The sequence below is a fragment of the Coregonus lavaretus genome, assembly GCF_964263955.1.
Source record: "Coregonus lavaretus genome assembly, chromosome: 1".
NCBI classification, from domain to species: domain Eukaryota; kingdom Metazoa; phylum Chordata; class Actinopteri; order Salmoniformes; family Salmonidae; genus Coregonus; species Coregonus lavaretus.
Window position 1 is genome coordinate 55,679,543 of NC_139988.1, and position 22,343 is coordinate 55,701,885.

The 22,343-nt window shown below is 41.9% G+C and overlaps 1 protein-coding gene across 1 annotated transcript in view; it reads right to left on the reverse strand.

The window, feature by feature from the left end:
- dntt (deoxynucleotidyltransferase, terminal) overlaps positions 1 to 22,343 on the reverse strand; it is a gene marked incomplete at both ends in the record, with an annotated part of 234,685 nt that overhangs the window by 209,695 nt on the left and 2,647 nt on the right. The window contains 2 exons of the mRNA XM_084153007.1: positions 1,691 to 1,792; positions 13,099 to 13,273. Of these exons, the coding sequence (XP_084009133.1) occupies positions 1,691 to 1,792; positions 13,099 to 13,273 (277 nt within the window). The remainder of the gene's footprint in view (positions 1 to 1,690; positions 1,793 to 13,098; positions 13,274 to 22,343) is intronic.

Genomic DNA, 22,343 nt, shown 5'->3' on the forward strand with positions numbered 1-22,343 from the left:
ATGGCCGGGGTGTTAAGCATATCCCAATTTAGGTCACCAAGCAGTACGAACTCTGAGGATAGATGGGGGGCAATCAATTCACATATGGAGTCCAGGGCACAGCTGGGGGCTGAGGGGGGTCTGTAGCAAGCGGCAACAGTGAGAGATTTATTTCTGGAAAGGTGGATTTTTAGAAGTAGAAGCTCAAACTGTTTGGGCACAGACCTGGTTAGTATGATAGAGCTCTGCAGGCTATCTCTACAGTAGATTGCAACTCCACCCCCTTTGGCAGTTCTATCTAGACGGAAAATGTTATAGTTGGGGATGGAAATTTCAGAATTTTTGGTGGCCTTCCTAAGCCAGGATTCAGACACTGCTAGAACATCAGGGTTGGCGGAGTGTGCTAACGCAGTGAATAACTCAAACTTAGGAAGGAGGCTTCTGATATTTGAGTAACTTTAACTTCTTTTGAAGTGCTTTCGATCACCTTGAACTGTCAGCAAAACAGCCCTCACAGTGATCATAAAGACTAAATTACACACTGGCAGAGAGTATTAAATACTGTTAGCGAGATTTATCTGAAAAATTATTTTTTAATACAAATGTTTGTGAGAAGGCGGCATTGTTATTGTGTAGCTAAACGTTACCGCACACAAAGCAATGGCAAACTGCAGTATTAAGGCTAGTTTATACTTGGTCTAACGACACGTCTGTAGACAATTAGAATGCAACAAGTGTCGCTGGTCATTCCTGTGGAATGTCTGTAGACCGTCGCTGCGACTGTCAGTTTCCTTGTCGCACAGACATGAAAAAAGTATCTGCGGCTGTGCAACATCCGTTGTCGTGGTTGCCGGATTGCTACAGCAACCAGAACAAATCCTCTTGTGACAAGATGATGCAGGAGTTCTAAAATTCTCTGATAGAATGACCTTTTATTTTGTCACACTGTGACAGTAAGCTATTTTCTGTAAACTTGCCATTACCTTGTAAATAATTATGTTGTTGTGGGTTTCTTTTCCTTTAATAATGAGTAAAAAGTAGCTAAAATTAATACGTTGTCAGCTATACTCTGGTCATTATTTTAACTGGCTAGCCAGCTAACTAGCTAACTAGCTAGCAACGAACCAAAACATTGTTTAGAAAATTGCTTTTAGTTGCCTGGCTTGCTGGGTTGACATTTACTGAATTCATTTTTAAACGTATGGGTTTATTGGTGTTGTCTACAGACATGTCGATAGACGGACTGTAAACCAGCCTTTACCCTTCCTCACAGCCTGTCTGAAAACTTGTGCCTCCAAACACCCCCTACCTCTTTCCCCTGGCATTGGCCACCAGCTGCCCGATGGCCAGATGGCATGGGGACAGATCCATCATTGTTGGTGAGAAGCTTTATGTCAAGTGCCCATCTCAGTGTGGAGTGCCTAGCCTCAGGGTCAGCCCATGCCAGCATGTGCCAGTCCTCGTGGGCACCTCAGCTGTTCTGCCTTCATCATGGCCTACCTGCAGATGCTTCTCATTTGTAGGTTAATTTATCTGATTGGGGCCAGCGTCGGTGCATTGGTGTGTGAAGACCCCAGTCAGAGCAGAACTGGTTGGGATGGATGCTTTGTGGGAGCAATGAGGGTGTAATAGCCTCACAAAGACAGAGATAGGGACATGCAATTGAGTAAGAAGGTGTGCTTGTATGGGTGTGTGTGCTGTTTTTACTTACTGTGAATATCTTGTTGTGATTTTCCGTGGTTGTCCGTCTCTGACATGCGTATTGAGAAACATTGGCCACAGCAGTGGGTGGAGAACAGTCTGTCACTGTGTTCTGTATACAAAAACAAAAAATAGATTTGAATTAATCTGAAAAACTTGTTCCAGTGGGAGTGATGTTCACCAGCAATCCAATGACAAGTCACAGCATCAGTCGGAGTTTCTGAATCATACAAAATGTGACAAAAGGGGGTTTCAAAAGTTACATGAAATTGTTAGGAGTTCTGAAAGCTGAACCACAATAAAGGAGGTTGAGAATACCCCAGTCCCAATGTCACCAAGGCAACAGTCTAATGGCACTCATCACACAGTCTGGTGGCATCCAAATCCATTACTCCAGCTAACCTGTAACACATCAAGAATTCTGCAAACCCATAATCCAATTTGCCTCTTGTAAATTGCTGTTTCATTCCCTCAGAAGAAATTGTCCATTTGTAATGTATCAAAAGGATGTAATATTAATGTTCTCGCAGAAAATTAGTGTCTGTGAAAATTACCTGGGGAATTCTTTGGCGGTTCAGGCACACTGTGACAGAGAAGAATTGTAAGGAAGTAATGCCACCATGCTGTGTTGACAGAGATACTTTTAAAGAAGGAACAGGGGTGTTAAAAGAAAGATAATGAAAAAGTGCTTGGCATCTCTCAGGTTCTCTCACACTGGATGGCTGAACCAATCAGTAAGGAATAAAAAAAATGTCATCAGTTATTCCCTCGCCAGAGGGGTCTCCTGTTCTAAAAAAAAAGCATTGAATAGCTCTAAATACATTTCAGGGCACCAGATCTTCTGCCAATCAAAAGTGAAACTTACTTTCTCCTCTCTTATACAGATCAGAATAGAACATACTTCTTTTTTTACTTTTCTGCCTTTGTGGTAGTTTGAGACCAAATAGAGAAGAACCTAGCATACGTAAAATTCTACAGCTGCACCATCGAGAGCATCCTGACTGGTTGCATCACCGCCTGGTATGGCAACTGCTTGGCCTCCGACCGCAAGGCACTACAGAGGGTACTGCGTACGGCCCAGTACATCACTGGGGCCAAGCTTCCTGCCATCCAGGACCTCTATATCAGGCGGTGTCAGAGGAAGGCCTTCAAAATTGTTAAAGACTCCAGTCACCCTAGTCATAGACTGTTCTCCCTGCTACCGCACGGCAAGCAGTACCGGAGTGGCAAGTCTAGATCCAAAAGACTTCTCAACAGCTTCTACCCCCAAGCCATAAGACTCCTGAACAGCTAATCATGGCTACCCAGACTATTTGCACTGCCCCCCCCCCACCCCACCCCACCCCCACCACATATTTTTACGCTGCTGCTACTCTGTTAATTATTTATGCATAGTCACTTTAACTCTACCCACATGTACATATTACTTCAACTACCTCAACTAGCCGGTGCCCCTGCACATTGACTCTGCACCGGTACCCCCCTGTATATATAGCCTCCCTACTGTTATTTTATTTTACTTCTGCTCTTTTTTTGTCAACACTTTTTTGTTGTTGTTTTATTTTACTTTTTTAAATTAAAAATAAATGCACTGTTGGTTAAGGGCTGTAAGTAAGCATTTCACTGTAATGTCTGCACCTGTTGTATTCGGCGCATGTGGCCAATAAAATTTGATTTGATTTGATTTGATTTGTATGCTCCATGGTGTATGGTCCCTTATGGCCTTCTCTCCCCAAGGCTCATCTCCCCTGCTAAACTCAGAGAGGATCTATTTACGAAATCGCCACATTTAAAAGGCTGCTGAATTCATACAGTGGACACATATGCTCCACAGTCTAGATCCTTTCACAGATATATGTGGGCCATCTGATGCTAGTGGGAGAGGTGAGTGATGCTGGACCCCAGATGCCCACTCCTCTGATTAACTGTGAACACTTGTGTGTGGGTCTACACAGACAGACAGGGGCTGTCTGTTCAGGTTAATGGTATCCACACAGACAGAGAGGTGTGTTCAGGCAAGTTAATGAAATCCTTGTGGGCCGCCAACCAGGGTTAGGGGTCACAGAGGCATCCACTCCTACGGAGGGCACTAGCCCTTCCTTAACAGAAGATTGATGACAGCCACCGCACAGGGACAACACGTGTCTCTGTGTTCACAGGCCTTACGCATATCTCTTCAATCTTGCAACCATTCCCCCAATCTCTCACTCACTGTTTCCTCTCTCCTCATTCTCACCAGCCCATCACCTATTCCACATCCCACTCCACTTACGCAAAACAGCCACTGTAGGATGGAAAGCCGTTTTAACATATATTCATTGAATTTTTTATATCAACAGTTGTATTTTATTATATCAATAATTACAATCGGACGATGCTCATTCACGCTGCTTGTTCTGTGGGTAAGCGAATACTCCTACCATTGTCTCTCCCAAGAATCTTTGAGTCTATTATTAGCCATGCTACAAGCTTGTTGTGAGCTAAAATGATTTCGCAAAAACAACCCACACCCCGCCTCCCAAAAACAAGCTCTGCCAGTGAAATTGCAAACACACACAAGCAACACACACTTGGTCACACATGCACCAGTACGATAAACAGAGAGAAAGCAGATAACTTGCTCACTGTATGAATCCTGGCTGCACTTTACTAAACGAGCAGGAGATTACCAACTCAAGGGCGAATGTCACCAGCCAGACCGCATTCAAAACCATGTCTGAGGATTTCGCAATTTTCCAAACATCACTTGACAAGCTATCTTCCAAAGGAGACTACCTCGAAAACCAATCGAGGAGCAATAACATTTTAATCGATGGAATTGAGGACATAAAGACTGAAACTTGGCATGACACAGAAGTCAAGGCCAATAAACTCCTGGCAGATCAACTCAAACTGGACCCTAAACACATCGAGATGGAGAGGGCGCATAAGAAGGGCACTTTCTTCCCCGATGGTCGGCCCAGCTCTATAGCGGTGAAACTGCTCAGGTTCAAAGACAAGGAGGAGATTCTCATTCTCAGGAGAGCCAAGTGCCTGAAGGGAACCAAAATCTTCATCAATGAAGACTTCTCCAAAAAGGTACACCTCAAAAGAAAGGAACTGCTGCCACGACTTGAAGAACAAAAAAAAAGGCTACATTGTATTCCTGAAGTATGACTAGCTGTCTTTGACCCCCCCTCTCGTAGGCCTATGGCAAGTGACTCGGTTATAGTCAACTGATTTGACACACACACACACACACACACACACACACACACACTGTATTTATTCTACTTTATTCATGTGTTTCACCTAACCTCATGACCAAAAAACACATTGCTCTAAATGTCATAACCCTCTGAAGTCTTCAGTGGTGTTATGTGGACTGTGTCAATGTGCATTCCATAGGAAGTGCACCCCTATTGATAAAACTAACACAAATGTATGGTTGTATTGGACATGTGAGGCATGCACTTCTATGTTTCCGTTCCATTCTCTGGATGATTTCGACTGTGTATCTCTCTTAGTTGGGCAGGATATGAACCCTGATAACATGGTCTTTAACCCATTAGATATTAATGAAGCAAACGATAAATATAATGATTGTGTTGATCCAAATTCACATTTCCTGTAGTTTACCAGAGATGAGTCTATCACTTGTGATTACTATAATGTTTAGCAATTTAACAACCTGTATAGCAGTTTATCTAATTCCAAGACAAGCTTATTTTCTACCTTTCATTTGAACGTTCACAGTCTTTCTAAAAATGTCCATTTTTGTTCATAAACATGTTCAATTCTTTGTAAGAGAGGACCTCGCACTTACATCTGATAACATTGATGTTGAATTTTTTATTGGTCGTTTCATTGATATCCTTGCATCAACCTTGGATTTGATTAATAATGAAGATAACATTTGTTTTCTATTGGATGATTACAACATAAACTTATTTAAAAGTGATGAACCACTCACTGACATCTGACTTTTTGAATACTTTTTATTCCAGCTATCTGTATCCCCTCATCTATAAGCCCACAATATTGACAAGTTCATCTGCCACCCTTATTGATATTTTTTTGACATATTATTTGAATAATGTGGCTAATACAGGTACACTTTATACTGCCATTTCTGAGCACTTTCCAATGTTCCACTTCTCTTTGGCAGCTAGAAATGAACCGATGGGAATGATTAGTTGCATTAAAAGGTAGAATATTTAACAAAAGCAATTGTGAGTGCTTTAAGATGTTGATTGATGATATTTCATGGGAAAATGTTTATAATCAGGCTGATGTGGAGTCTGCTTACCAGACTTTTCTCACATCTTTGAATTTTGTATTTCACCACTGCTTTCCCTTAGTTAAACCACATAAGAGAGCAGCAGATGTGTTCTGGAAACCTTGGTTTCCAACCGGTCTAAAAAAATAATCAGTAAAAAAAAGAAAAGTGGTATAAAAAGTTTCTCACAAATCCCTCTCCCCTGAATTCCCTGAAAACTCACAGGGCTGAGCTTGCTTTATGCAGGTTTGCATCGTGTAGTCCTGCCCTATGCAACTGTATGCCTAATTAAAAGTTAACTCACAGTCTATGTCAGCTATTGTCTTTATTGATTAATTCCAGTTAATAATTTTGGATTGAAAAAGTCTAGATAGCCTAGTCAGCCCAAGTTTGAATATAAACCAAATTTGATCCCATTCACATTTTCTCACAAACAAATGGCCTACAAAACGTTACCACTTCGTTTACCCTTGCCAGAGGGACAGGGCGCATAGTAGGCTAGACTATGTATGTGCTGTTGTTAGACTGAAACATTTTATAATTTCCATGCAATACAGCATATCAGATCACTAATGTTTAGGTGTCTGGAGTGATGTTTTATCACGCTTGCTAAATAAATACCAGAGGAAAGTGGAGAGTGCACCAATCTCCTTGAATCTACATTACATTTACATTAACGTCATTTAGCAGACACTCTTATCCAGAGCGACTTACAGTTAGTGAATACATATTTTTTTATACTGGCCCCCCGTGGGAATCGAACCCACAACCCTGGCGTTGCAAACGCCATGCTCTATCAACTGAGCTACATCCCTGCCGGCCATTCCCTCCCCTACCCTGGACAACGCTGGGCCAATTGTGCGCCGCCCATGAGTCTCCCGGTCGCGGCCGGCAGCGACAGAGCCTTGATTCGAACCAGGATCTCTAGTGGCACAGTTAGCACTGCGATGCAGTGCCTTAGACCACTGCGCCACTCAGGAGTACAATCTGATTGGTCACGACATGCACAAAGCTTGTAGCAGCACTCCAATGTGAAGGACAGAGAAATTGTGCATGAGTTGACAAATCATGAGGCAAATCAACAACAACAACAACAAAAAACCCTTTGCCCCTCTTTTTAACGCTTTGCGTCAATGTACTGTATTTTATAAAATGATGAGTATTCAAATCAAATCAAACTTTATTTGTCACATGCTCCGAATACAAATGCTTACTTACAAGCCCTTAACCAACAATGGTGGCAGCATCATGTTATGGGTATGCTTGTTACCGGTAGTGGCTGGGGAGTATGTTAGGATCAACATAAATATGAAAGGAGCAAAGGACAGGTAAAAAGGAAAACCTGCCATAGTCTTCTGAAAACCTAACCCTGTGATAGTTGTATTTTACAGAGGAACAAATACACAAATTCAAATGCCAAAGACACACCAGAATGGCATTCCGAGAGGTGTTGAGTGTTCTTCAATGGTCTATGGATATGTTGCCCTAAGAGTTGTGCAAGGTTAGTATAATCGTATTCAAAATTATTCACAGCTGTATTGGCTGCCAAAGGTGCTTTCACCAATTAACTCTGGGGTATGAAGACGTACACAATCAATACACTTTATCTTATTTTTTATCAATGTAAAATTTTTTAGATAATTTTACTTTCACTTTGAAAAAGAGGAGTAAGTTGTGTAAATCTATAGGAAAAACAACAATTTAATCCATTGTTTTATTTACATTTTAAGGCAACTAAATGACAAGACTGTGCAAGGGGTGTGTAGACTGTCACTAGCGACCATATGAAGGACAATGCAAATGTCAAAAAGTATACTTTTTTAAATTGATAAATACATTTTTAATATGAAATATTATAATTATTGATATCCATAAATACAATTATTGAGTGTACAAAACATTGCTCTGCTCTTTCCATGACATAGACTGACCAGGTGAAAGCTATGATCCCTTATTGATGACAGGTTAAAGGATTGTTAACCCTTGAGACAATTGAGACATGGATTGTTTATGTGTGCCATTCAGAGGGTGAGTGGGCAAGACAATAGATTTAAGTGCCTTTGAACAGGGTACGGTAATAGGTGCCAGGCACACCGGTTTGTGTCAAGAACTGCAATGCTGCTGGGTTTTTCACGCTCAACAGTTTCCTGTGTGTATCAAGAAAGGTCCACCACCAAAGGACATCCAGACAACTTGACAACTGTGGGAAGCATTGGAGTCAACATGGGCCAGTATCCCTGTGGAACGCATTCGACCTAGAGTCCATGCCCCAACGAATTGAGACTGTTCTGAGGGCAAAAGGGGGTGCAACTCAATATTAGGAAGGTGTTCCTAATGTTTTCTACACTCAGTGTACGTTAAAACAGCTTTCCATACTGTAGCCCATTGTATGTAGCCCATTGTATGCATGCCGGTAAGTACCTAATGGAAATATTACATTTCAATAGTTTTTTAATACTTAAAATTCCCCTCAGACACAGTGTGCAGGGTTCAAGATGGAATATTTACGGTTGTAAAGCTCATCATGTTTTTATAGTGTTAGGAAGAGCCTGAGGCGAACGTGTTAGCAAAGCCAGCTCGGAGAATATTGTATCTCTACACAAGGCTCTTAAATAGATTTATAACTCATGCAAAACTATCTATTGGAAGCGAGGCACACGTAAATGCCATGGTGTATTGCCTTGTTCAATTTAGAATAGGGATACATCACGGGATAAGCAGTAAAAGAGGCTTGTGGTTACCTTAGGAGACAGGTCGATAAACGTTAACATTGCATCATTAGCTCAGCTGCTTATTGACATAGCCACCAGAAATCTATTGATGGGCCAGATTTTAGCATGTCATATGGAATAGCACGAATGGCTGCTCAGGAATGGGAAATAGACATTTTCATATCCGTTGTTGTATAACTCAGGCACACACTCGCTGTCATAACTCTGCATAATGTTGTCAGAGAGGCAGCCTTGCGAACCCTTTTGTGATGAGGTTGGTGGGAAGTGGAACTGGGTTCAAATACTATGTATTTGAAATATTTCAAATACTTTGTTTTGCTTTAGCTTGTCTGAAGTGTCAGCTGGACTGGGTTTGTACTTTTGGGTCTTTTCTATTGGTTTCATTACACCAGGCAAGCTCAATCCAGCCCAGCTAAAGTATTTGAAATGATTTCGAATCATATTTGAACCCAGGTATGGTAGGAAGAAGAGAATAACTTCTGTCTCTGTTCCCCCACTGAAAGTAGAGAGATACAGTAGACTGTCCATCTAAACAAGGCAGCATATATCTTTATTCTAGGCCCATATGTTGCGGAGGCCTCCACAGTGCCTTCCAGGAGAAACAGATCTGTGTGTTGGTTAGGGGCGAGCGCCGAGCCCTGATGTTACGCTGATGGGTCTATTTGACATGCAAGAGCAATATGGGGAATCCTTCTGCCGCTGTCAAGCAAACTGAAATGTCTTAATGTGAGTGCAGGCTAGAGAAAGTTAAGTGTTCTCTCTACAATACCTCTTTGGTGGGTAGATTTGAAACACACACACACCAATGCGCAAACATAAACACGTACATGCACACACACACACACACACACACACACACACACCAACACGCACATACACAATAAAGCTCCCCCTTAAAATCTGTTATCATTAAATATTGATTTAGAATTTAACTTTAGATAAGGATTTTATATTTTATTACTCCTTTATTAAGCAGCACCAGTGACATACCGACTAATCAAGTCATGCCATATGGTAATTAGTATTATTGCAAATGTCGTTGAGAAAATGGACTCAGTATGTTCAAGGTTGCATTTTACTATCCGTCTTTCCTGATTCTAGTGGCCATCATTCTTTCATGGACTAATTCACACTACCAAGTCCTGACACAAAAAGATCCCACCTTGTCTAGCGTATTCTGTTTTGTCGACATATGGAAAGTGTACCGGACAAATTTGCTGTTTCTATCAGGCCTGTCATGAAATGTTTTATCCGATATGTACTTTACTCGCATAAAAAGGTTGGATGGAAACCTGGTTACAGAATATGTTTTAACAGTGTAGATACTGTAGTAGGGTGTCACTTACTGTGAACTCAGGCTGCCTCGCCTCCCTGTAGCAGAGGATGCCTGAGAAAGTGGGCTTGGTGGGGTTGAGGTGGTATTCTGTGTGGAGGAGACCTCCATGCCATGAAGATACTGTCCCTGTCCCTTCCATGGGAAATACTGGTCAACTCGCTCAATGTAGACGTCCATTTTTGATAAATGGATCATCTCAGATAGCAGAAACAAATTGCACGCCTAGTCTTGGGTTTGTTGCCCCAAAACTGAGTTCCAACCAAACATAATGTATTATTTTCATTTAGAATTGCCATGGCAATGGAATAGAATGTGTCAAACTGGTTTTAAATCAACACAGGCTCTTAGCAACCAAACATAAAACATTTCTGCACTATACTCCGAGTTGATATTCACTCATAAGATGAAATTCCACTCGACCACGCCCACAAATTGGGAAAACAAACATTATTTCCCATTGCCCCCACATTGTAAAAGAGCCAACTTCGTCGTACATTTTTTGTTATACAGAAATAACAAAACATGCCAAAAAGCTGTTGTGTTGTTCAATTTACACGTAACCAGGTCAAGAATCCCGACCTGTGGTTCGTAATGCTCCCACATAGGGAAATAGAGCCTGCAAGAAGAGCCTGGTGGCTTCAAGCTATTCGGTGTGGGAGAATGGGAAATGTGGGGACCCGGTGTCCAAGTAGACTACACGTAGCTATGTGTGGAAAACATTTCATCACAGTTAAGACATTTAACTTGTTTAATATAGTCTGTTTGTAACTCCACTCACTACTTGTAGCTGTATAGTCCGATTGTTTGTGTTGTTGGTCTTGGCTAGCTTAATGTTCCGGATGGTAGCTAGCTAGCACTCACTACCACCGTCATTAAAAGGGACATGATGGAAGCCTTTTTTTCTTGTAATTTAGCAGACGCTCTCATCCCCAGAGCGACTTACAGGAGCAATTAGGGTTAAGTGCCTTGCTCAAGGGCATATCGACATATTTTTCACCTAGTCGGCTTGGGGATTAGAACCAGCAACCTTTTGGTTACTGGCACAACGCTCTTAACCACTAAGCTACCTGCCATCCCATTTTCAAATTGCGTTTGAAAATGTCACGTTTTTGCTGTGAGGCAATGGGGTAACCTAGGTAACCACAGGTTGTTTTCCCCACAGACAGGTGGGGCTGCGATGTTCTATCTAATACCGACTGGGACTATCTGACGTAAGACCATGGGCCAAGAGGCCATCATGTAGATTTGAACCCACCAACATAGCTAAAATGGACGTCAACACTCCAATGCACCAATCACACAGACATGTTGTAGTATTCTGCAGCAATTGGGGACTGGTGGGGGGTTGACACCTCACGCCCTGTTGTAAATCAAGGAGAGAAGATTCAGGTCTCCCTCTCCAATGTTCACCAGAGGAATGTGCCTTTGTTTCCGCAGACCTTTCCCGCCAAAACTCTAACACCTTCTAAAGCGAATACTGGAACAATATTTCTAACATAGAACATGGGGAATGGTCAGAGGCGATCTAAAGAACACTAATGTCGTTTGGTTTGTTTTTTTGTGATGTTATTAAGGAAATACTGTAACTTGGAAAGTATACCCCCTATATAGAGTATGCGAAGTTTCCATACGATGCGTTGTGCATGTAATATGAAAAATAATGAAAGTGTTTTTGTTAAGAGAGAGATGTGATTTTAGGAGCCATAAGAGATCATTGTTTTCCATAAGCTTTGCACAGTAACTAGTCACGCCCCCGAGTGAGGTCAGAGAGTGTGTCAGCGTAACGGAACCAGCCCTTTCGAGTAGAGTGTATAAAAGGATGGGTTACGAATTAACAAATCAGACCAGAAAACTTGAGAGCGTCAGCTACACGTTTAAAATGGTTGGAACTTTGAATCTCAACACGAGGTGGAGAGAATAAACTCACCTCCCGGACAATCACTGGTACGGCTGATTAACTGTCCTAAGTAAAGTATCTTCGAAAGCGAATTTAAATAGGACCATCCTCTGTTACTCTGCTCTAGCCATCGTGTGACGCTACTCTCGTCACCCCACTGGGGACCACTGATACCGCTGGCTAGCCTATCTTCAAAGAAGCAACTTCAAGAGCGAATGGAAGGAAAATCCATTCTGTAGTTCTGTTCAGGACTACATAACAAGTCACCGGATACCGGAAAACTACAGAGGAGAACAACAGTTGAAGATTTGTTGGACAATCAGAGCCTTACAAGTGAGAAGGCCCAACTCCCTTTCCAGGGCAGTCCTGTCCACCGAGAGATACACGGCGAACCAGGCCTTGCACGTACATACATTCATGACTTCTTACTCAAAGAGGGCGGCATGTTTTGTGTGCAAAGTATATGGATACCATAGGGAGCATAGTTTCTAATGTATCAAAATATTATCTCTGTCTCTGTCTCTCTCCCTCTCCATCTCTTCTTCTTAACAAGCAGCCATGTTGTTGTCATTCCGCTAGGGACCTGTTGTCTCCAGTCAATAACCGGTGCAGAGTGTGTATGTTTATCCTGTGTTCCCATTTAATTAGCTAGTAAATAAATAATGAAACCAATTTGTGTAGTACTGAATCATAAGTAAGGCTCTGGTTTTTGCAGATGCAATGAGGTTACGATGTTCAGAATGATGATATTATACAAGGTTATCATTAATACGTTGACTGTTAATAGATGTGATAGGTAAAGACCTTTTAGAGTTTAATTCGGGAGATGGTACCTCTTTAAAAAACTGCTCTCGTGGTGCCCCAAATCCTAATGAGTTAATTGTTACATGATTAATTTAATCGGGTAACAATTAAACATAGTTAGTTAATTAGAGATAACAGTCTTCAGATTAATGTTAAAGTCACGTCACGACATTAGGTATTACTGCACCATTGGAGCTAGAAACACAAGCATTTCGCTGCACCTGCAGAACATCTGAAAAATATGTGTATGCGACCAATAAAATTGTATTTGATTTGACACACACACACACACACACACACACACACACACACACACACACACACACACACACACACACACACACACAGGTAAATGCCCACATACCCTCACACTGACCACAGGTTCCCTCACCTGAATACGGTGCCTGGTCTCCACTGTGACAGGTCTCCCCTCCCTCATGCTGTCCGTGAACCAGGAGATGTCCAGCACCGCCAGTCTGGAGATATCCCTTAGACCATGTCCCCTCAGCCACGCCAACAACCCCTCAGCCTGGTTGTCCTCCGCCACCACGTGAGTGACCTCATCACTGCACATGAAACAGGAAGAAGTGGGTCACAGGCCAGTCAAATTACAGTAACACTTCACTTAAAGCCTGCAGGTATAACGCATTATGATGTGGTTACAAGTGGGTGCTACACATCGCTAGTGGAGGAGTCGTCCAGTGGCTAAAGAGAGCTGAGGACTAAGAAAAATGTCAGGACCGGCGAGGCAGGCGAAATACGCATTCACAATTGAGATCCATAGAGATATGCATTCACCTACAACAGGGATGGGCAACTTACTGTTGCGAGTTAAAATAGTAGAAAACTCAAGGTGTAATCTCAGCCCCTCATGATGAGTTCAGACTTTTTGTATCACCCACCCCATTCAAAGTTGCCCATCCCTGACCTAGAGTATCCCACAGCTCCATAGGGATCCTCACAACAGACGTGTCTGGTTTTCTCCCATCCGGAAACCCTTTCTGTTCCACCAGTGTGTAACTACCATACCAATGAGCCAATCAGAGCACCTGCCATGCATAATTATCCTCCCCATGCTCCTTCTTCTCCTTCTGTCTCCTTGCTGAGGTAAAACAGCGGAACGGCTGCATACAGCCCTCCCAGGATGTCCCAACAGCCTAACAGAGCGTCACTTCAGAAGAGAGGCAGAGGCGTAATTGGCCAAATCAGCGGTGAAACGTATGCTCTGTCTGACTACTCTGTGTACTGGTTGGTTGGTTGGCCTGCCGCTGAGACCAGGTTTAGAGAGGCTGCAAAACCATAACAGCCACAGAGTAAGGCTCATCAAAGATAACACAAACAGTATGAGTGGGTAGAGCATATGATCACATTCAATGGCTTTGCGCAGGTGTGAATATGACTATATGATCACCAAACAGAAAAAATATATATTCTGCACACTGCAAACATCAACTTTGGAAGTTATTGTGGTGTACTGAATATTGTTATTTACAGACAAAGAAGTGGTAAAACCCATTATCTTAGTAAAAGGAAAAAATAAAGTGTCCTTCAGACTAATTGCCATCTGTTGATTCTAACAAAACAGGAAGTTTTTCAAAATGTCATGATCGAATGTGGACTGATGTAGATATTCAACCCTGTGCTTAAATTGATATACAGTTGAAGTCGGAAGTTTACATACATCTTAGCCAAATACATTTAAACTCAGTATTTCACAATTCCTGACATTTAATCCTAGTAAAAATTCCCTGTCTCACCACTTTATTTTAAGAATGTTAAATGTCAGAATAATAGTAGAGAGAATTATTTCTTTAAGCTTTTATTTATTTCATCACATTCCCAGTAGGTCAGAATTTTACATACACTCAATTAGTATTTGGTAGCATTGCCTTTAAATTGTTTAACTTGGGTCAAACGTTTTGGGTAGCCTTCCACAAGCTTCCCACAATACGTTGGGTGAATTTTGGCTCATTCCTCCTGACAGAGCTGGTGTAACTGAGTCAGGTTTGTAAGCCTCCTTGCTCGCACACGCTTTTTCAGTTCTGCCCACAAATGTTCTATAGGATTGAGGTCAGGGCTTTGTGATGGCCACTCCAATACCTTGACTTTGTTGTCCTTAAGCAATTTTGCCACAACTTTGGAAGTATGCTTGGGGTCATTGTCCATTTGGAAGACCCATTTGCGACCAAGCTTTAACTTCCTGACTGATGTCTTGAGATATTGCTTCAAAATATCCACATAATTTTCCTTCCTCATGATGCCATCCATTTTGTGAAGTGCACCAGTCCCTCCTGCAGCAAAGCACCCCCACAGCATGATGCTGCCACCCCCGTTCTTCACGGTTGGGATGGTGTTCTTTGGCTTGCAAGCATCCCCCTTTTTTCTCCAAACATAACAATGGTCATTATGGCCAAACAGTTTTATTTTTGTTTCATCAGACCAGAGGACATTTCTCCAAAAAGTACGATCTTTGTCCCCATGTGCAGTTGCAAACTGTAGTCTGGCTTTTTTATGGCGGTTTTGGAGCAGTGGCTTCTTCCTTGCTGAACAGCCTTTCAGGTTATGTCGATATAGGACTCGTTTTACTGTGGATATAGATACTTTTGTACCTGTTTCTTCCAGCATCTTCACAAGGTCCTTTGCTGTTGTTCTGGGATTGATTTGCACTTTTCGCACCAAAGTATGTTCATCTCTAGCAGACAGAACGCGTCTCCTTCCTGAGCGGTATGACGGCTGCGTGGTCCCATGGTGTTTATACTTGCGTACTATTGTTTGTACAGATGAACGTGGTACCTTCAGGCGTTTGGAAATTGCTCCCAAGGATGAACCAGACTTGTGGAGGTCTACAAAAAAAATTCTGAGGTCTTGGCTGATTTCGTTTGATTTTCCCATGATGTCAAGCAAAGAGGCATTGAGTTTGAAGGTAGGCCTTGAAATACATCCACAGGTACACCTCCAATTGACTCAAAATGTCATTTTCTGGAATTTTCCAAGCTGTTTAAAGACACAGTCAACTTAGTGTATGTAAACTTCTGACCCACTGGAATTGTGATACAGTGAATCATAAGTGAAATAATCTGTCTGTAAACAATTGTTGGAAGAATTACTTGTGTCATTCACAAAGTAGATGTCCTAACCGACTTGCCAAAACTATAGTTTGTTAACAAGACATTTGTGGAGTGGTTGAAAAACGAGTTTTAATGACTCCAACCTAAGTTTATGTAAACTTTCGACTTCAATTGTATAGGTACTGAATTTAGCCGTGGTGGATAAATAAAATAGAGTGCTCTCTCAATTATAAATAACAGAGTGTTCTCTCTCATTCCCTCACTGCTCTTTTACTCACTGCCCTCTTTACAGAAACAAAGCCCCTATAATGTAGTCCAAATCTTGATTTTTTTCCGACTTGCGACCAGCGGTAAATATAAAATGGCACAGGAAATAGATATGCAAATGAGCAAGCATGCCGTGCTGCACCAGATTGGAGTTCCCAGGAACAGTGGGACCCTGAGCTCCAGCGCAGTGAGCAAGGACAGGCTAAAGTCAATGGGCTTCAGATAGGGAGAGCTGATGCCTGTGCTAACTGGAGTGTACACTGCATCCTATTGCATCCCACTGGGAGATCCAAGATCAAGATTACGGAAGGTGTGTGTCGATAACAGAATTATCGACATGCCATTAATTTCACAGCAGCTAAAGGCAAAATCACAAACTAGCTCAGCACTCAAAACTCCAATGATGAACTCACAATTCAGAAAGCTTGATAATGCATACCTTGTTGTGTATTTGAGTTTCAGAATTGAAATTAGAATGTTGGATTTACCTGTGGTTAAACTGATCAGATAACACATGATAAACTATAAATGAGGGTTTGTGCCTCTCATCCACCTCACAAACAGCATTCACCCGCCCTAAACAATGTACAGTACCAGTCAAAAGTTTGGACACACCTACTCATTCCAGGGTTTTCTTTATTTTTACTATTTTGTAGAATAATAGTGAAGACATCAAAACTATGAAATAACACATATGGAATCATGTAGTAACCAAAAAAATGTGCTAAATCAAAATATATTTTATTGTCACGGATTCTGCCGAGACTGCCCTTCCTTCTGGCTCGGGCAGGCTTCGGCGTTCGTCGTCACCGGAGTACTAGCTGCTGCCGCTCTATGTTATATGTTTCTATGTTCACTTGATTGTTGTCTGTTGTTGCACACCTGTTCCCCATTATGTTAGTTTGTCTGCCTATTTAACCTGTTCACGTCCACTGTTTGGTGTGCGTGTTTATTGTATTGTACGAGTGTCATTTTGTGAGCGGTTTTGCGCCTCTTTTGTTGTTTGGAGGGTTTTTTCTTGTATTTCTTTACTAATCAGTAAAGTGGTTCTTCATCTCATTCTGTGTCCTGCGCTTGACTCTGGCCTACCACATTCCACCGACATTCGTGACATTTATATTTGAGAATCTTCAAAGTAGCCACCCTTTGCCTTGATGACAGCTTTGCACACTCTTGGCATTCTCTCAACCAGCTTCATGAGGTAGTCACCTGGAATGCTTTTCCAACAGTCTTGAAGGAGTTCCCACATATGCTGAGCAAATTTTGCCTGCTTTTCCTTCAATCTGCGGTCCAACTCATCCCAAACCATCTCAATTGGGTTGAGGTCGGGTGATTGTGGAGGCCAGGTCATCTGATGCAGCACTCCATCACTCGCCTTCTTGGTCAAATAGCCCTTACAGAGCCTGGAGGTGTGTTTTGGGTCATTGTTCTGTTGAAAAACAAATTATAGTCCCACTAAGCGCAAACCAGATGGGACTGTGTATCGCTGCAGAATGCTGTGGTAGCCATGCTGGTTAAGTGTGCCTTGTTCTAGATAAATCAGACAGTATCACCAGCAAAGCACCCCCACACCATTACACCTTCATCTCCATGCTTCATGGTGGGAACCACACATGCGGAGATCATCCATTCACCTACTCTGCGTCTCACAAAGACATGACGGTTGGAAACAAAAATCTCAAATTTGGACTCATCAGACCAAAGGACAGATTTCCACCGGTCTAATGTTCGTGTTTCTTGACCCAAGAAAGTCTCTTCTTCTTATTGGTGTCCTTTAGTAGTGGTTTCTTTGCAGCAATTCGACCATGAAGGCCTGATTCACACAGTCTCCTCTGAACAGTTAATGTTGAGATATGTCTGTAACTTTTATTTGGGCTGCAATCTGAGGTGCAGTTAATTGCAGATTTCTGAGGCTGGTAACTCTAATGAACTTATCCTTTGCAGCAGAGGTAGCTCTGGGTCTTCCTTTCTTGTGGCGGTCCTCATGAGAGCCAGTTTCATCATAGCGCTTGATGGTTTTTGCAACTGCACTTGAAGAAAATGATCCGGACTGACTGACCTTCATGTCTTAAAGTAATGATGGACTGTCATTTCTCTTTGCTTATTTGATATGTTCTTGCCATAATATGGACGTGGTCTTTTAACAAATAGGGCTATCTTCTGAATACCAACCGTACCTTGTCACAACACAACTGAATGGCTCAAACGCATTAAGAAGGAAAGAAACAACAAGGCACACCTGTTACTTAAAGTGCATTCCAGGTGACTACCTCATGAAGCTAGTTGAGAGAATGCCAAGAGTGTGCAAAGCTATCATCAAGGCAAAGAGTGGCTACTTTGAAGAATCTCAAATCTCAAATATATTTTTATTTGTTTAACACTTTTTTGGTTACTACATGATTCCATATGTATTATTTCATAGTTCTGATGTATTCACTACTACTCTACAATGTAGAAAATAGTAAAAATAAAGAAATTCCATGGAATGAGTAGGTGTGTCCAATCTTTTGACTGGTACTGTATGTGTGCCTGTTTGCTTGTGTGTGTGTGTGTGTGTAACATTCAAGAGAAAGCATATCTTGTTTGTGTAAAGCTGTGTAAGGGAGGTGTTATCAAAATTGCAGCTGATATCAAATCGTCTGTTAGGCAGAATGTCAGTTTGAGGCACTCACACGGCTATATCCTGTGGTTGGTTTCAAACAATTGTATCAGGCCAAGTATAACCGTAGAGGCGCTCAAGCTGTGTTTCTGGGAATGCTGCCATCTTCCCCAGCCTGGTGCGATGCGTTGCTGGCAGCAGCTCTGTTCTACAGCCTCCCAGTTCAGCTACTCCCACTGGTGCCCCTCGGGCAGACCCATACAGCTGGATCTGCCTGGCTGAGCTTGATCAGCTCAGTATCGCTAGCTACCACTGCCACCCAGCTATGGTACAATGGATCATTAAATTAACCTGTGGCTGGCTGCTGGGTCATTCCATGTCATTTCAGCAAGCCATGACACCCACCATCTTAGATTTTTCTGAAATTATTTATGTACTTAGGAAGAGGTTAGATAAGCATTCCAGAAATATTATTTTGTTGAAATATGATTTTATCTCTGAGAGGTTAAGCTAATTGATTTCACCCAAATTGTCCATTTTAATTATTAGGATTCACATACAGTGCATTCGGAAAGTATTCAGGCTCCTTGACTTTTTCCACATTTTGTTACATTACAGCCTTAATCTAAAATGGATTAAGTAGTTTTTTTCCCTATTTAATCTACACACAACACCCCATAATGACAAAGCAAAAACAGGTTTTTAGACATTTTTGCTAATGTATTAAATATTTAAAACTAAAATATCACATTTACATAAGTATTCAGACCCTTTACTCAGTACTTTGTTGAAGCACTTTTGGCAGCGTTTACAGCCTTGAGTCTTCTTGGGTATGATGCTAAAAGCTTGGCACACCTGTATTTGGGGAGTTTCTCCCATTCTTCTCTGCAGATCCTCTCAAGCTCTGTCAGGTTGGATGGGGAGTGTCGCTGCACAGCTATTTTCAGGTCTCTCAAGAGATGTTAGATCGGGTTCAAGTCCGGGCTCTGGCTGGGCCACTCAAGGACATTCAGAGACTTGTCCCGAAGCCACTCCTGCGTTTTCTTGGCTGTGTGCTTAGGGTCGTTGTCCTGTTGGAAGGTGAACCGTCGCCCCAGTCTGAGGTCCTGAGCGCTCTGGAGCAGGTTTTCATCAAGGATCGCGCTGTACTTTGCTCCATTTATCTTTCCTTCGATCCTGCCTAGTCTTCCAGTCCCTACTGCTGAAAAACATCCCCACAGCATGATGCTGCCACCACCATGCTTCACCGTAGCGATGATGCCAGGTTTCCTCCAGATGTGACGCTTGGCATTCAGACCAAAGAGTTCAATCTTGGTTTTATCAGACCAGAGAATCTTGTTTCTCATGGTCTGAGAGTCCTTTAGGCAAACTCCAAGTGGGCTGTCATGTGCCTTTTACTGAGGAGTGGCTTCCATCTGGCCACTCTACTATAAAGGCCTAATTGGTGGAGTGCTGCAGAGAAGGTTGTCCTTCTGGAAGTTTTTCTAATCTCCACAGAGGAACTCTTGAGCTCTATTAGAGTGAACACCGGGTTCTTGGTCAACTCCCTGACCAAGGCCCTTCTCCCCCGATTGCTCAGTTTCACCGGGCGGACAGTTCTAGGAAGAGCCTTGCTGGTTTCAAACTTCTTCCATTTAAGAATGATGGAGGCCACTGTGTTCTTGGGGACCTTCAATAATGCAGAAATGTATTGGTACCCTTCCCCAGATCTGTGCCTCGACACAATCCTGTCTCGGAGCTCTACGAACTATTCCTTCCACCTCATAGCTTGGTTTTTGCTCTGACATGCACTGCCAACGGTGGGACCTTATATAGACAGGTGTGTGCCTTTCCAAATCATGTCCAATCAATTGAATGTACCACAGGTGGACTCCAACCAAGTTGTAGAAACATCTCAAGGATGATCAATGGAAACAGGATGCACCTGAGCTCAATTTCGAGTCTTATAACAAAGTGTCTGAATAGTTATGTAAATAAGGTATTTGTTTTTTATGTTTAATAAATGTGCTAACATTTCTAAAAACCAGTTTTTCCTTTGTCATTATGGGGTGTGTAGACTGATGAGGAAAAACATTAATTTAATCCATTTTAGAATAAGACTGTAACGTAACAAAATGTGGAGAAAATCAAGTGGTCTGAATAATTTCTGAATGCACTGTAATATTTAATAATTATAGTACCTACCATCCGATTTGGACCAAACTTTTTTCCAACACAAACAAGGTTTCCATCCAACCTTTTTATATGAGTACAAAAAATGTCACAACAGGCCTGATGGAAACAGAAAGTTTGTCGGTAAACTTTTCAAATACGGTAGACAAGGTGGGATCATTTTGTGTCTGTGAAATTAATTATGCGAGAAATGGCGGTGGAAGCGCTTTGATGTGCAAGTGTTGATATACAGTGCCTTTAGAAAGTATTCACACCCCTTGACTTCTTCCACATTTTGCTGTGCTACTGAATTTAAAATTGATTAAATTGAGATTTACTGGCCTACACATAATACCCCATAATGTCAAAGTGGAATTCTGTTTTTAAAAAAAAAAATCTAATTAATTACAAATGAAAAGCTGAAATGTTTTGAGTCAATAAGTATTCAACCCCTTTGCTATGGCAAGTCATGATGAAGATTTTTTAGTAAACTATTGGATAACCAAAGTTAAAACACACATGACAAACAAGGAGTCATAATTAAACATTGGTACATTGCTGTTGCTAGGCAAGAACTTAGTGAATTCCTCTCACTAGGTTTGTGTGTGTGTAAAATGGGCATCTGACTTGTCATTGGGTCAAATTCTACAGTTATCTTATGTTATCTGGGACTGCAACCAGACTATGACCCTGTGACTCTCCTTAGGCATATCCCTGGAACGAACCAGGGTTGAACAGAGTTCAGGCTAAACCTTTGTCTCTCCTTGGCTATCTTCTTGATTGATTACAGCATGATGGGGTGGGGTTTGTGTATGTTTGAAAGATTAAGTACCTGTCATGTCCAACAATCAATCTTCAGGTCAAGCCCGGGAGAGCTGGGGTTGAACAGAGTTTAAACTGAACATGAGTGTTTTTGCAAGATAAGGGATTGATTGATTGTATTACTATTGATTCTGAACTGAATAAAAGTCCAATTTAGCCGCTATCATAGACTAAAGGAGTGGGCGGAGCGGTAGAGAGAGGGAAACCAGAATGGTGGTAGGGGAACCCAAGAGGGAGGGGCTTTAAGATAGGATGTGTGTGAATATGACTATATAAACGGAGAGCCAAGGGAGACAGGGGGGGTGTTCTGCAGACCATCACGGCTTTGTCCATTGTAATAAAGTCAATCTTGATTCTACAAAAACTCTTTTTAATAAAGTATAGTGAGAATTTTCCACATCAGTCACAACAAGTTGCATAGACTCACTATGTGTGCAATAACAGTGTTTAACATGATTTTTGAATGACTACCTCATCTCTGTACCCTAGTATCTGTAAGGTCCCTCAGTCAAGCAGTGAATTTCAAACACAGATTCAACCACAAAGACCAGGGATGTTTTCCAATGCCTCACAAAGAAGGGCACCTAATGGTAGATGGGTAAAAAAAAAAAAAAAAAAGCAGATATTGAATATCCCTTTGATCATGGTGAAGTTATTAATTACACTATGGATGGTGTATCAATACACCCAATCACTACAAAGATACAGGCGTCCTTCCTAACTCAGTTG